The sequence below is a fragment of the Budorcas taxicolor genome, chromosome 6 (genome assembly GCF_023091745.1).
Source record: "Budorcas taxicolor isolate Tak-1 chromosome 6, Takin1.1, whole genome shotgun sequence".
Lineage (NCBI taxonomy): Eukaryota > Metazoa > Chordata > Mammalia > Artiodactyla > Bovidae > Budorcas > Budorcas taxicolor.
In genome coordinates this window covers 93,624,394-93,640,482 of record NC_068915.1, presented here as the reverse complement: position 1 = coordinate 93,640,482, position 16,089 = coordinate 93,624,394, and the positions used below count along the sequence as shown (strand labels likewise).

The window sequence follows — 16,089 nt, the reverse complement described above, 5'->3', positions numbered from 1 at the left end:
TACTGTGCAGCAGAAAGTAACACAACATTGTAACTCAAATACACTCCAATAAATTTTTTTAATCATTTCAATATATTCTAAGACTTTTAGTCCTGTTCCACAGGCACAAAAGACTCAAAATGAATTACCAAGTTATAAAATTGGTTACCAACTGTACTTTAAAATGTAACTTCACAGCTGAGTGCCATCAACTTTTTCAACCTGTTTCTTTGCCTAAACATATTCCTGTAATTAAAAAAATTCAGATATTCCTACTGCTTGCTCTTGGTGCCAGATTGCTTTTTCCAAGTTGTTAGAGCAAATATTACACATTTGCTATAAAATTTAAATCAGGATTATTCCACTGCTTAAGTTAATTTCCCAAAAGGATAGCCTAAATATGTTGCTTTATAATTCAATAATCCCAAATCCTAATAATCCCTTTATTTACTGAGATTTGTATTATTAATGTAAAAATGGCTGGTTTTCAGGTAGGCAAAAGGGGAGTTACAGTATTTTCAATAACCACCAGGAACATGTATTTAAAGCATAAACAAATGTCTACAATGTGTTCAGTATCACATCTCAATTACATTCTTCTCCATTAACTGATACTGGTAAAATTACATTCTTCTTCATTAACTGATACCGGTAATGCACTGTATAAAATGTCATATATTGACTAACTTTTATTTTGGGCTCTGAGTAGCACAGTCTTCTTTCCTTAAACTAAATATAGTAGATTCTGGCTTCCAGTCAGGGTACTTTTTTCTCCGCTTTGTGCCTTGGAACTACAAACTATAAAAATTTCAGCTTTGTGAGTAATCCTCATCTTTTGAGGTTGGGTTTGATTACTGGAACCATCCAAAATCTAACTGGAGCCAAATCCTGAGAAGAGGGTGAGTGACTAAGACAGACAATGCAGATACAGGTAAAGTATGAAGAACAGCAATGACTTTATGAAGTCTAAATTCTCATGTGGCACATGAACTTGTCTCCTCGGGGAAATTCCATGTATGGGGGGGGGGGGGGGGCGGACATGGAAGTCACCAAAGTATCAACAGAACCTACTGACACACAAAAATTCTCACTGCTTTATGGCTTAATATGTACTTCTGTATAAAATGTCAAAACAGTAATTCAAAGCTAACAAAACAGTGCTTCAATTATTTAGTACTATGCATAAAACAACAAGTATTTACTAAATAAGTTAAATACCAAATTAGCCATTTGGTAACTGCCCATATCAAAATATATAGCATACTTCCCTCCCTTCATCAAACTGTCTTTTGATGATTCGTGCTCTCATTTGGAGTCAGGTACAACTTAAGTGTTTCAGTTCCCTCATCTGTAAAGTAGGGACAGCAGTAGTGTCCGCCTCAGAGAACCGCAGCAGAGATTAAAGCGAGAGCACAGGTGAAGAGCTTGCCACAGTGGCGGCACGTCGCAGGCGCTCAGTAGAGGGCTGTCTTCCTGTGCTGTCTTACACCATCATTTCATGAGTACGGAGTACCCACCACACACTGCTAACGGTCCTGAGACACCAACCAGAGAAGACAGTAACTAATACTGTCCTGAGTGCGAATGAAGTGCCGAGGGGCTTTCACACATTAATTCTTAACTCCCCCCACCATTTAAGCTCCCATAGTAACATCAGGGTGAAAATGCTCTGTCAGCTAGCTCTGCTACAATCTTTCCCCTTCAGTCTTATGAACCACATCTTCAAAAATGTTCCCCTTGCTTTCTTTTCTATGTCAGCTCACTGTCATGACTTCCTACCATTTTGAAGGTATGCCAAGCTACCAACCAACGCTCATTCCCTGGCTTTCTCGTTTCTCTTCTTGTTTCTTTCTTTTGTTGATCTTAATTCTGTTTCATAGTTTCAACTATATGTTGAAAGCAAAAAAACAAGAAGAGATTTTTAAAGACAAGTCCAATCTCTTTTAACACAAAACTAATTTGAAATTAGAGAAAAGCTGAATGACTTGCCCAAGTTTAAGGCCCAGTTACTTCTCTGCTGATGACACTAGTTTAAAACTCTCTTCTGTAAATTCTATAAACTACCAGGAGAATATCATCACCAGCAAACATTCAGTACAGCTTAGAACCGACCCCTTCCTTATACAATATAACTACAGGCTTGCCTTATGTTTCTTTTGTATCCCCCTTTACAAACCTATGCCTGAAAATTTTTTTAAAAAGAAACCAAAAACTAATAGAATGAGAATGGTATCGCTTCTATTTCAGCAAACAGTGTTTGTTGAACACTATGATAAATATCTTAATCATATAGGGCTTCCCTGGTAGCTCAGCTGGTAAAGAATCTACCTGGTTTCATTCCTGGGTCAGGAAGATCCCCTGGAGAAGGGACAGGCTACCCACTCCAGTATTCTTGGGCTTCCCTGGTGGCTCAGATGCCAAAGAATCTGCCTGCAATGTGGGAGACCTGGGTTTGATCCCTGGGTTGGGAAGATCCCCTGGAGAAGAGAACGGTTACCCACTCCAGTACCCTGGCCTGGAGAATTCCATGGACTATACTGTCCACAGGTTCGCAAGGAGTTGGACACAACTGAGCCACTTTCACTCACCAAAGGGTTAAGTTCTAGAAATACTATAAGGCTTTATCAACAAATGAAAACACAAAGAACTTTACAAAATCCATGGAAGACAGACATCCAAAAAAGTCTCAATTTCCTCACATACAGAATGAGGAAATAAAGGCAATAATGGAACTTACCTGATAGAGGTAGAACATTTATAAAATCCATCTTATCTAGTGAAAACTCATTAAATATTAGGGTATGTGATAGAAAGTTTATATTAGATTACCAAAGTACACTTTGATAGTGAATTCATTCAACAAGGTATTATACAGCATGCAAAGATATGATTAATTCCTGACTTCAAGGAACTTATCATTCATTTAAACAGTTGTGAAAGTGTGTTAGTTGCTCAGCTGAATCAGAATCTTTGCAACCCCATGGACCATAGCCCACCAGGCTCTTCTGTCCATGGAATTTTCCAGGCAAGAATACTGGAGTGGGTTGCCATTCCCTTCTCCAGGGGATCTTCCTAACCCAGGGATTGAACCCAGGTCTCCTGCATTGCAGGCAGATTCTTTATCATCTAAACCAACAGTTGTGAAAAACACATACTAATCTGATTCTAGTGATCTGGAAAATGACTGAACAAGGTAAAAACTATTGGGAGATTCTGAAAAACAAGCTTACCTAACCAAATGAATTTAAGAACATGAACCTACCAAATGAATATAAGAACATGAATTCTTCTATTCCAAGCTTGAATTTTCATAAAAAGATATTTCTAGATATTAAAATTTCAAAGACATCATAGTCTTTCAGTGTCCAAACTCAAAAGCTAAAATTTTCATAAAAAGATATTTCTAGATATTAAAATTTCAAAGACATCATAGTCTTTCAGTGTCCAAACTCAAAAGCTAAAATTTCTCAATTTTCATAGACTTTCATACAGTTTATTAGTATTTTTAAAACAAATACTTTGTATAAAGAATGAAATCCTAGTTAATGCCACACTATACATATACATATATATATATATTTTTTTTTTTTTTTTTAATTTCTTGACTGAGCCACATGACATGTGGGATCTTAGGTCCTCAACCAGGGATCAAACCCACACCCCTTGCATTGGAAGTGTGAAGTTTTAACCCACTGGACTGCTAGGAAAGTCCCAGTGCCACACTATTTTAAATAAATATTGCAAATGCATTTCTAAATCTCATAAATGAACCTTTATATAAACTGTCTTTAGTTTTATATATAAACCATATGAATAATTTTAAAAACTTAAAATATTTAGAATACGTCCAAAACAGTGTGAGGAGAGGGGAATATTTGCATCTTACCATTCATGTTACCACTCTTTTAATCAGGTTTCCATCTTCGAGAGGACAGTTCTTTTACTTATAAACCAGGTGGTACATTTTTAATCATATAAGAAGCTTCCAGTTTCAAGAAAATTTTGATGTTCTTTTCCTTGCTATCGGATTATAGAGGATGAATGGCTTGAAACTGCTATTGTAATTACATGCCTTCTGTTGTCTCATCATTTAGGGTATAAGGGAGGGGCTGTAAGACTTGGAATTGGAAGCATACTGCCTGCCATCATTTCTCAGCAATTTACCCCACCAGACCCAAGGATTACTGGATTAGAAGGTTTTATCAAAATCTGTACAATTTCTCAGAACACGAGCCAAGCAACAAGGCCTGAGTATAAGAGGAGAATCATACTAGAGGTGGGTAATGTTTGCCAGCCAGATTAAAAATGCCATAGAACTGACATTTCTATTATGTTACTCCTCTTACTGTAGGTTTTTATTTAGAACAAGACACTCGACACTTGGGAAATCAAGATGGTGGAGAATTAGGACATGGAGTTCACTTCTTTCCACAATACATCAAAAACCCATCTACAAGTGGAACAATTCACACAGAACAGAATATATACTGAACACAGGTTAAAAAAAAAAAAAGTCATGCAACAGTTTCATTTTGCTATTTTTACACAACAGAGTTTAGCATCAGAGCTGGATTATAAACTATCTGACCTTGGGCAAGTCACCTGCCCCCACTACAGAGCCTCAGTTTCCATTGTGTGTATACAGTAGGATTCAACAATAGTAACCACTGCTGACACTCTAGAAGAGGAAAATTCTTATCTTCAAGAATCAGTAGAATCTCCAAGTTCTAATTAGAACCTGAAAGTAGGGAACATTCCAAGGAAGTGCTCACAATAAAAGACTGTGCTTGATTTCTTAAAAGTTGCTCATAGTTATTCATTATAGAATAACTTCATAACTCATATTCATATGGGGAGAAATTAAGAGCATCAGCCATGAAATTAAAAGACGCTTGCTCCTTGGAAGAAAAGCTATGACAAACATAGACAGCATATTAAAAAGCAGAGACATTATTTTGCCAATAAAGGTCTGTCTAGTCAAAGCTATGGTTTTCCCAGTATTCATGTATGGATATGAGAGTTGGACCATAAAGGAGGCTGAGTGCTAAAGAATTGATGGTTTTGAACTGTGCTGTTGGAGCAGACTCTTGAGAGTCCCTTGGACTGCAAGGAGATCAAATCAGTCAATCCTAAAGGAAGTCAATCCTGACTATCCATAGGAAGGACTGATGCTAAAGCTCCAATACTTTGGCCACCTGATGTGAAGACCTGACTCATTAGAAAAGACCTTGATGCTGGGAAAAGATTGAAGGTAGGAGGAAAAGGGGATGACGGAGGATGAGATGGTTGGATGGCATCACCGACCAGATGGACATGAGTTTGAGCAAGCTCCAGGAGCTGGTGATGGATAGGAAAGCCTGGCGTGCTGCAGTCCATGGGGTCGCAAAGTCAGACGTGAATGAGTGACTGAACAACAATTTCAAGGAAAAAAATTAAAAAAAAAAAAAAGAATCACTAGACTCTAAAGGTATAAACGATACACCTCATCATGGCTTATATAATGATCCAGCATTTGGAATGACGATCTGTAATAATTTATGTTTCAGTAAGTATTTGCTATATATCAATGTGACCTTTCCCATCCTTAAATTCAATTTAACTTCATATTAGATAACAAGATCCAAGAGGTAGGTTAAGGTTAGGGAGAGTAAGGGAAGTTCATCAAACCTAATTAAAAATGAAATGCAACACAAGAAATCTAGAATTTCATTGACAGAACTGTTCAAAATCTATATGTTTCAGAAGTTGAGGGTGTTTATTAAAATTAGATAGTCCAGGCTGTAACTCATAGAGTCACACATCCCATGTTAGTATACAAACTAACAACGATATCTCAGGGAGAAGGAAGGCTGGGTGCATTTCAAGGCCAGGAATGAATACCATGCTTTTAACAGATATGTATATGTGTATACTGTACTGAATACTGGTAGTGAACGCTTTAATAAAAATAGAAATGGCACTGTTAAAACTGTCCTTGGTGGAGGAACAGCTTCATCAACTGGGTCTACACTGTATGAAAAGATTTCAGTCAGTAGTTAATTAGCTTATTATTACTGGAACTCTGTACTACTACTCACTGGATAGCAGCTACAAAACTTACTGAACACTAAGATTTTGGAATTCAGTAGTAAGCAGTAAAAATACTATTTAGTAACACTACCAATAACAACAGCCACAACAGCAACCAACACTGAGGATCTTTGTGTTTTCTATAAACATGCTCTCATTTAATCCTTTCAACAATCTCATCAAGTATCTACTACCATCCCCAATTTAAGATAAAGAAACCCTCCAGGAAACACTCTTAGTTACTGTGTTGTGTTCTGGATAACCAAATCTGAAAGGCCGTAACACTGCCTCAGTGCATCATCAGAAATCCTGAACACCTATATCTTATTTTGGTTTTACATTCACGTTTTTCTTTTGTTATTGCTCTCTCTTTATGAATTTTTCTAAATGGCAGTGATGAAGTCACATATGTAACTTGCCTGAGTGAGAAATAAACAAAACAGAACGAAAGAACATGGTCAACAATTACCTTGAATATATTAAACAAAATCTTTACCTTCTGGTAAAGCGTGATTTCTTCTACTGCACTTCCTTTCTCTAAGATTAAACTCAGTTTTTCCACTATAATATAAGCATACACACAAATCCATTTATGCCAAAGTGGGATCCTATTCCATCCTTGTATTTTCAACAGTGTTGTTAACTAGGCAATTACTTTGAAAATATTATTACAAGTATTCTTAAATGGTGAATAATGACAATATTTAAATTCTGAATTGAAATCAAAAAAGGAATAAGAAGAAAAGAATAGGTAATTTGTTACAAGTTGTGACAAACAGAAAATCACTAATACTTTTAAAACGCAGCTACAAGAGAGCATGTATAAACTAGAAAAACAGGATTTTTAAGCAAAAGCTAAGTATAAAAATGTCTTTAAAAGTATTTCAAGTATATAAAAGAGGAGACATTTTCATGCATGAAAACAGTATCCAATGATAAAGGTAGAAAGAAACAGTTAATATTCTACTATGCAAATCAGCATTTTTAGGTGTCAGCAAAAGGCACAAATTAAATAACCCAATGGAAAGAACATTAAGAAAACCAGGATAGCTAGAGGCTAAAATAATTTTCTGTTCTATTTTCTGTAACTAACATCTGATTTCGACCTCGATTTTATAATAAGGGTTTTTGCCTTTGTTACTACTGGTTGCTGTGTGTTTTTTAATGATAGTGATGTTCCATATGTAACTTGCCTGAGTGGGAAAGGAAAGGAACAGAACCAAAAGGATCCTCTGGAGGATGGTTATATGGAGCAGAAAGTGGCTCCGTATTCTTATCTGAGGCTGCTCTTTCCTCGAGCCTGTCTGCAAAAATAAGATGAACAAAACAAAAAATAAAATAAAAACAAAATGATCTTTAAATTTTAAAAAAAGTGGCACACAGTACAAATAAAAGTGAAAATTAAACAAAGCAACAGCCTTCTTGAAAAATATGAGATTCAAAGTTCATTTGTTTAAGTATTAGGGGGTAGTCCTGAGTTTAAATACGTATCTGTTTCTACAAAGCCAAGTTTAACAATATAATCACAGTGCTAGATTTCACTAAATATAATTAACCTAACAAATAACTTAGGTTGACTTATTTAAACAACAGTTATCTTTAACTTGTAACATATTAGGTCTGAGGTTAAACGCCAATTATTAAACAGAGATATATTTGGCAAACTTCCTCTAAAAATACACACAGAAAAAATACAAACAGTCATTTATTCATAAAAGAGGTAAATCATATTTTTCAATAGCAATAAAATGTAATTCATTGTATGTTAATTTATTTTGTGTTACTGTTGATTTCTCATATTACTTGGTTAAAACCATCCTCATACATACAGATATATAGACATTTCTCTACTAAATTAAAAGCCTTAACAGAATTCATCTTTTCCATTCAATAAATAGTTGAGCATCTAGTATGTGCCAGGCACTGTTCTAGAGCATGGGCATACAATAACAAACAAAAAGAAGACTCCTGCCCTCATGGAGGTTACATGCTGGCATGGAAGAATGACTAATAAGAAAGAAACATGAGGAATACAGACTTAAAAACAAAGCTAGAGAGAAATATGTACAGCAAGATAAAAGGAAATGAGGCAGCAGGCACAGGTTGCAGTAATAAATCGAGTGAATGGAGTGATGCTAACAGGTGCCTCGTTAGAAAAGATTCCCAGGAGGTGGAAGTGGATTCCTGGGGAAGAACACACCAGGCAGACAAAGTGCCAGAGCAGAGGCTCAAAGGTAGGAGCAGGTCTGCTATGTGCGAAGATTTAGTGTATCCTGATTCACTAGCAGTGATTATTTTTCCCTGCCCTTAAACTCCGTACAACGCAGGCACTTTATTAGTTGACAACTTCTGGATTTCTGTAAAATGTCTCTTTATCCTCTGATTCTTGATAATCAGATCCATTCTACCCTTACAGATATTTTAAGCATTCCCGGGACTATTCTTTTCATGTTTGAGGAATTCTGCAGGTAAACTGGCTTCTTCCCAGGCCAGGTGGCCCAGCAGTAAAGAATCTGCCTGCCAATGCAGGAGATGCAGGAGACATGGATTCGATCCCTGGGTTGAGAAGATCCCCTGGAGAAGCAAATAGCAATCCACTGGGGTATGCTTGCCTGGAAAATCCCATGGACAGAGGAGCCTGGTGGGCTACAGTCCATGGAGTTGCAGAGTCAGCCAGAACTAATCGTCTGCACACATGCGCGCGCACGCACACACACGCGCGCGCACACAAACATAAACTATGCTGATTTCATGTGAGTTCTAAGGGATGGCAGGATGGGGAGGAAAAATCCAGACAGAATTAGACTTCTCTAAAAAGACTTGTAACTGCAGAGTGAGGTAAAAAGCCCCAAGTTAAAGGAGCAATCTCTTAGGACAGTGCTTCTCAAATTTAATGTGCATTCTAAACACCTGGGGAGTTGTTAAAATGCAGATCAGACTGGATGGTTCTGCAATGGATCTTGAGATTCTCAATTCAACAGGCTCCCAGATGCCAGGACACTGCTGGTCCAGAGTGCAGGTTTCAGAAGACAAGGCCCTAGAGTCTATGGTATCTTGACAATACTTAATCACTGCTATGGACAACTGATCCTTGAAACACCTTTATGATACAATTATCAGTTTTATGGCTAAAACTAAGTCTATTAATATCCACATGAAACTTCAGGTTGTTTAAATTTTTACTTAAAATTTTGAATGAAACACTAATATTTTAAGGCAACAAACCTGACAACTGATTTATGTACAAATAAAACTTTCAAAACTCAAGAGGTTACTTTCAAATCCAATATAGGAATGGAAAGCAATGAAAATTCAATTTAGATGTTCTTTTCCAAAATATTCATTGTATCCTTAATTCAGGAAATCAGTAACAAATGCTGTTTGTACTATGAAAAAATATAAAGCCTACCATGTAGGAGTAATATTTTTTTATATATGGGGTCCTCACAATTAAAAATGTGAAGATACTGTTCTGTACAAAATTCATGTATCCAATTATTTCAAAACAGGAAGCAGAATAAACTATCAAGTGAATCATGTTCTCATTGTTTCACAAAATAGGATAAATTTTTCCAAGAAGGATTTTTTTAAAAAATCATTTAGATTTCTAAAGTTCACATGATAATCTGAATCCCAGGGCACAAAATAAAAAATATACATACTGATTTTTTAAGTTATCAACTATATATAAATAAAAACTAATGAAATGGTATGTAGAGTTACTTTTCAAATACAGTCGTCCCTAAAATATATTTAAGCTCCATTTTCAAAGAACTTTTTTCTTTTTCTGAATTGTTTTCTTTTCATTAGAGTAAAACTTAAGCTTGATTTATAACTTACCTCTTCCTGCCTTCCCAAAGTATTTGTGCTGAATGAAGACAGTATTTTTTCAAGAATTTTAATAGATACAGATGGCAAAAATAGACAATTTCAAAATTTTAGAATCAAATTATATTCCATAATATCATCAGAAAAATGAATATACTCTAAAAAGTTAATTCAACAGCTTATATGGATGGATAATGGCTTTAATAGCCAAAAGATTAAAGAATAACGTTTAAAAGTAGAGTCATCATCTGATACTTTGACACCATTCTAATATGCCTGAAAAGTTCTGTTATTCTGCCCTACAAGAACAGCAATAGGTCTGAATGAGGTTAAAATGATGAGAGTTAATGTTTTACCAGAAACTAACTTTATATACTGACGTTAATATCTATTTCATACTGTGGCGTCAGAGAAAAACAATGCACGTTCAGTAGAATATGCAAAGGAGCCACAGACTTTAGTTTCTTCAACTCTTCCTTTTAGTTATTTTGATGCAATTTTAAACAGAAATAATAAATCCATAAACAAGAAAATATATCAAGTATTACTTTTAATCAATGTGTAGAGCTACATGACTATTCAAAGGCAAGTTAAATTTTCCCAAAGCAAACACTCGTATTCTAATGAGTGCTTAATGTATTAAAGATTACGACAATTAGATTTCTAATGTTAACACATGAATCTGAATGTTTTGATACAAAAGACCATGAAAAATACAAGTTTAAATTTTTTTAAAATATTGAGACTAGCTTTATTAATAATGCTTAATTTCAATGTAATATTTTGGTCTTAAATAGGAACAGGTTAAAAATTCCAAACCATAAATATTGTTATACTGAAAGCAAAAGCAAGAAGAATTTGAGTCATATTTTATCTGTTAACTCCCTTGGCCAGCTGGATTCCACTGTTTTCTTAAAAATGATTAAAAGATGGGTTTTTAAATTACAAATTACTAATATCTTAGAATTTTAATATCTCAAAATTTTAGAATTACTGCCTGCAAAATACACACATGTAGAGTATTTCCTAGATAGTATATCTTTTTTCTTTTTTTTTAAATAAATAACCACATACTATTTTAAAAATAAAACTTCAAATGGCAATGTTTTATTCTGAACAATCATTATATGGGCAATGCCAGTATTTTTAAGGTCCAAACATAAAAGTATTCAGTTTCTCACTGGAAAGCTTTCATAAGCCAAATATAAAATATCTTTAAAAAGACTGAAAATTTGTTGATAAATATCTGTGCTATATAAAAGATAAATGTGGTATTTCAAATTCATTGGTAATTTATTTCTCCAATTTGGAAAATGTTGATAGAGACAGAGGAACCAACCAGTAATGACCAACAATCAATTTTCACTACAACATTAGTGTATTGAAACTCAAGGTTCTAGAAGAGATCCATCTGTGTAATTTAAATCTTATCAAGTAGATCAAATATGAGATACCTTCTTGCTTGTGAGTGAAAGGAGTGCTAACAATGACTCAGTTTTACAATTAAGTCAAATCTGGGAGGAAATCTTTCTAAACTATATTCTATACATTACAGATTTCTTCATAAACTTTATTAAAGACATTTCACTTTTTTTGAACCCCATTACTGTGACTATCAATTATTAGAAGCTTCCCTGGTGGCTCAGTTGGTAAAGAATCTGTCTGCAATGCAGAAGACCTGGGTTAGATCCCTGGGCTGGGAAGATCTCCTAGAGAAGGGAATGGCAACCCACTCCAATATTCTTGCCTGGAGTATTCAGTCTCTTTCCATGCTGTCATAAATCACTTCTGCTGTTGACAAGTTTGCCCACAAAACCCCTTCCATTTGTTTTTTAATTGCCAGCTGAGAAACCTGACAGTTTAGATATAATTTTAAAATGCTTTTTATAGAAAAATGACCTCAGAAATAAGACCCCAAAGACTTACACAGAAGGTAAAAAAAAATGGAAGTGGCATTTATGGAGTGCCAAGACTCTTGAAAGACATTATTGAACCTTCTTGACAACCCTATGAGATAAGCATCATTATAACCAGTTTATAAATGAGCAAGTGAACAGCAGTTAAGTGACTTTACAGAGTTAAACCTAGTTAAATGGCATGGCCAGGTATCAGAATTCATGCTTTCTGCTGCTATGTGCTAACTTAAGTAAATCATCCTTGTGACAATGAATTCAATAGCTCAGGGACCATCTAGGTGGTTTTCCAAATGGCTGAGTTGTTTCCAACTCTGACCTTTAGATAAAGTTCCTCCTGCACTTTCATTTGAAACCTAGTATCTTTTCATAACTAATACTGCAATGAACTCTGACTCTCTTTGGCACACACTTGTGTATACAAATACATACACAAATTACACGTGAGCAGATCTTAAAGTTTGAAAGCAAATAGCTGGTTAAGAGTTTCACAAGCTAAATCCAATTTTTATGAAGTATACATGAATATCTGTATGCCATTCCTGCCTGTCCAAAGTAACTAACACTTGGTGTCATCATAAATTCTAGAGAGCTTAGAATAACATTTTTATAAGGTACAGAATAATATGAATACTTTACCCATTCCATAAACTTATTTATTTTTTAAAACAGTGTGGAGAGGAGTTTTCACCCAGAGAGCAGAAAATACTGATTTAGCAAAGCTTAATTACTATCCTGCTTAGAATACATTAAAATGAATATTTTAATTTTATCTTTTGCTTTAAAAATAATCCTATAAATTACAATGATTGGTTACCCCCTATATCTCCCTACCATCTCCCTAAAGGAAAGATACTTTTCTTTTTCAAAAACCTTGCTTTTTAGCCAACTCAACATAAATTGTAGGAAAAATGCCAAACAAAAAATGTTGTGGTTTAAAAATAATTTTTTTAATGAAAAAATGTAAGATTGGTTTTACCAAAATTAACAAACCTTTATTAAAGGCTCAGAACTCATTTTTATATCTGTATTTAATCAATTTAATTTTTTTATAATCATATAACCAATAAGTAAAATACAAATTTAAATTCCAAACAACTATTCTTACATGAATTCAGGGCATTTATAAACTTTAACATAAAATATATATCAATTTGAAACAAAGTACTTCACCTAATAAATGTTCTCATAAGGCCAGTTACCTAAAACAAAATAGAAACTAGGAACTGAAACTAATGACCTTTTCACATGCAACATGGGGAAAAACACTTGGCACAGGCACTCATGCACACACACACCCAAGACTCAGAAAACTGATAATTAAAATTTCAGGAGTGAGTTTTCACTACTGTTTGGTAAGCTCCTCAAAACACTCCACACATTTCTTTTCCAAAAAATAATTTCTAAAATATGTATGGTGAGGTTTGACAAATGTATTAGGTAGTTTAATAAAAGGCAATGATTGCAAGTAAAAACATTGAGATATCTGATATAAGATGGAAAAGAATTTATTTCACTTTTGCCATACCAGGATAACAAAGCAGCCCTTTTATGTCACCACTCATTCAAAGGGCATTACAAAACATTAACATAATGTAGTAGCCCATGTTTTCTTTCAGGCACTTTCAAAGGGCATCTCAGACCCACAAAATCTTCTAATGAGTGTGCAAGAAAACAGAGCTGCAAAATGATTAGTAAGGCAAGATACTAACGTCTCCCTTTTTATTTGAACATTAACTTTCCATTTTTTGCAGGTTTCTGAATTAACATTCAAAGATATGCAGTATTTAAGTGTTAGGAATCAACATATTATCAGTAATCTTAGGTTTAATAGCTACTATCAAGCAACTGATTTCTAATGCACACAAGATAGTATGATAGTATATGTAAAAGAAGATGGCCTGAACTTTGCCCTCAAATGCGCAAAAAGAATTTTCTCTTTAGCATCCCAAACAGTCTTTGGCCTTGCTGAATAATTACAGAGCTGTTATTTTACTGGGAAGCAAAATAAGCCTTCAAGTGTCCCTTACTTGATCTGAGAAGGTCAAATTCTCTGTCCAACAGTTCCTCTTCTGTTAACTTGGAGAAATTGTCCTCTCCAAAAGGATTCCACCCTGACATATCAGGTGGGTTACTGATATGCTTCTGATCTGTCATATTTGCAACGGCCTCTTTACCAGCAATTGACCTAGAGTAAAAAAGAAAAAAGAAAAAAATTATAACTGAAAAATTTAAGGGGTCCTGGTTCATACTTTATAAATACTTGATAAAGCAGATCATTTTATTATGATGGAGGTGGTAGATAAGGACATGCATTGGGAGAGGGACCGCATGGGATTTGAATCACCTCCATAAAGGTCACTAGCTGTTCACCCTTGGGCAAGTTCCTTGACCTCTATAGGTCTCAACTTCCTCATCTGTGAAACAGAAGAAGCAGTATCTACTTCATAGGGTTACTGAGAAGATTAAATGATTTAATACATGTAAAGCAAAGAGAAAATAAATAAATAAATAAATAAGCCTTCAATAAATATTAACTATTATTATCATAGTGAATAAACCTTAAACTGAAAATCAGTTGCCATAACAAACAGTATCACTCTAAAATCACTACTGAATAAAGTGATTTTATGCCCTGGTTGTGCTGAGACACCACAATAGCTTTGCTTTTGACAATAATTTTCCTTTTCCTTTTCTTAGCCTTAAATGCTGCTGGATGTTGCTAAGCTTTATCTGCAAATAGCAGTTAGCAGGACTAACTGATGAAAACGGAAGGAAGGACAGAGATGCACAGGGACCAGAGGAGAGGACTAGTAACAGAAACGTAAGAGAGGACTCGCCAAAAAGATGGGCTCCAAATTCAGGAGCCACTTGAATTGATGAAATGACTCCAACTCCATTGTAACACCCCCTCCCACAATGATTTCCTTTGTGTTCAGTGGAAAAATACTTGCCTATTGGCACTATAAGAGGAGTCCATCATGGGTCCAACCTGAGCTGGAAGTGATGAAGAGTAGGACACTAAGGCTGGGGAGAACTCTTGAGGGGAGGTGAGATACTCTGGTGATGCCTGTGGTTGAGACTGCTGATGCTGAGCGAGCATCTGCTGCTGCAAGAAAGCCTGCTGATACTGCTGCATCTGAAACAAAACAGGCCATCACACAAAACAACGCTCAAGGGCACGAAGCACTATCAGCAGTGCACCCATTTACTTCACTCCTTCCTTTTCACACTGGCAACAAATCAGAAACTGGAAAATCAACTTTCATCTGAAGGAGCAGCTTCTGCAGAACACTACAACAAGGGAAAATAAATCTATTTAAAAAGTTGTTTACCTGGACTTACTGTAGTGATCATTTTGTAATAGACACACAACAAATTATTATAATCTACCTGAAACTAACATAATCTTATGTCAATTATACCTCAATTTTTAAGGAACTGGAAAGTTAGGCTCACCTAGCAGGACTCAAAAATTCTCCTTCAAATAGTTTAAGAAAAAAACAATACAGTAGTTTAAAGTCACTTAGTATGGTGGTTGCTATAAAAAAAACTCAAACTATTCTCTGAAGCAAATGTAATTTTCCTTTGGGCTTCCTTCTTTTCTTACTTTTTTTTATTCAATAGACATTTGTCAAATGAAAGAAACATATGACAAGATATCTTGGGTAAGCAGTCATATCCTTATACTATGAGATAAGAGAAAAATACTGTCAGTCAATTATGATCTGCCAAATCCAGGTTCAACCCAATGTAAAACTGCTTGAGCACACATAACTGGCTTTGATAAAATATATGTCCATTAATTAACTGGAGTTAATTCTGAATTATTAAATTCTAGAAAATACTATTCACACTGTGAATTCCAACACTGGAGTGTATACTCCAAAAGCAACCTCTAAAAGTTATGTAACACTTACCATTGCAGGATACTGTGATGCAGAAGGTTGTGGCTGATACACCGAATGCATTAACAACTGCTGCTGAAGCATCTGTTGCTGCTGCACTGCATGCTGATACTACAATTTGAAAAACAAATTCAATAATATTACTCATGCCATTTTTGTCCCATAGCCTTTTATTTTGAAGTATTGATCCTACCATAACAATGACTTGGGTACTCAACAGTCAAACACTAATGTGAAATACCTATAATCAGTAAGTAGCTGGAACTTACATCTGCTTATTGGAACTGGTTTCAAAATAATCAATGCAACATAATAGATTCAACTAAAAGCAATTTCCAGCACAGTTTAAGGATGTCTGGAAGAAACCTAAACCCATTTACCAGTTGATGAAG

At 35.0% G+C, this 16,089-nt stretch overlaps 1 protein-coding gene across 2 annotated transcripts in view; it reads right to left on the bottom strand.

Moving 5' to 3' along the window:
* Positions 1-16,089, bottom strand: part of BMP2K (BMP2 inducible kinase) — a 116,889-nt gene that overhangs the window by 8,352 nt on the left and 92,448 nt on the right. Inside the window, exons 12-15 of one of the 2 annotated variants that reach the window (XM_052641887.1) lie at positions 15,710-15,808; positions 14,744-14,928; positions 13,820-13,977; positions 7,242-7,352 (exon numbers count right to left, since the gene is read on the bottom strand). In XM_052641887.1, coding sequence (XP_052497847.1) covers positions 7,242-7,352; positions 13,820-13,977; positions 14,744-14,928; positions 15,710-15,808 — 553 coding nt within the window. The remainder of the gene's footprint in view (positions 1-7,241; positions 7,353-13,819; positions 13,978-14,743; positions 14,929-15,709; positions 15,809-16,089) is intronic. The other variant, XM_052641888.1, reaches the window with a different exon arrangement.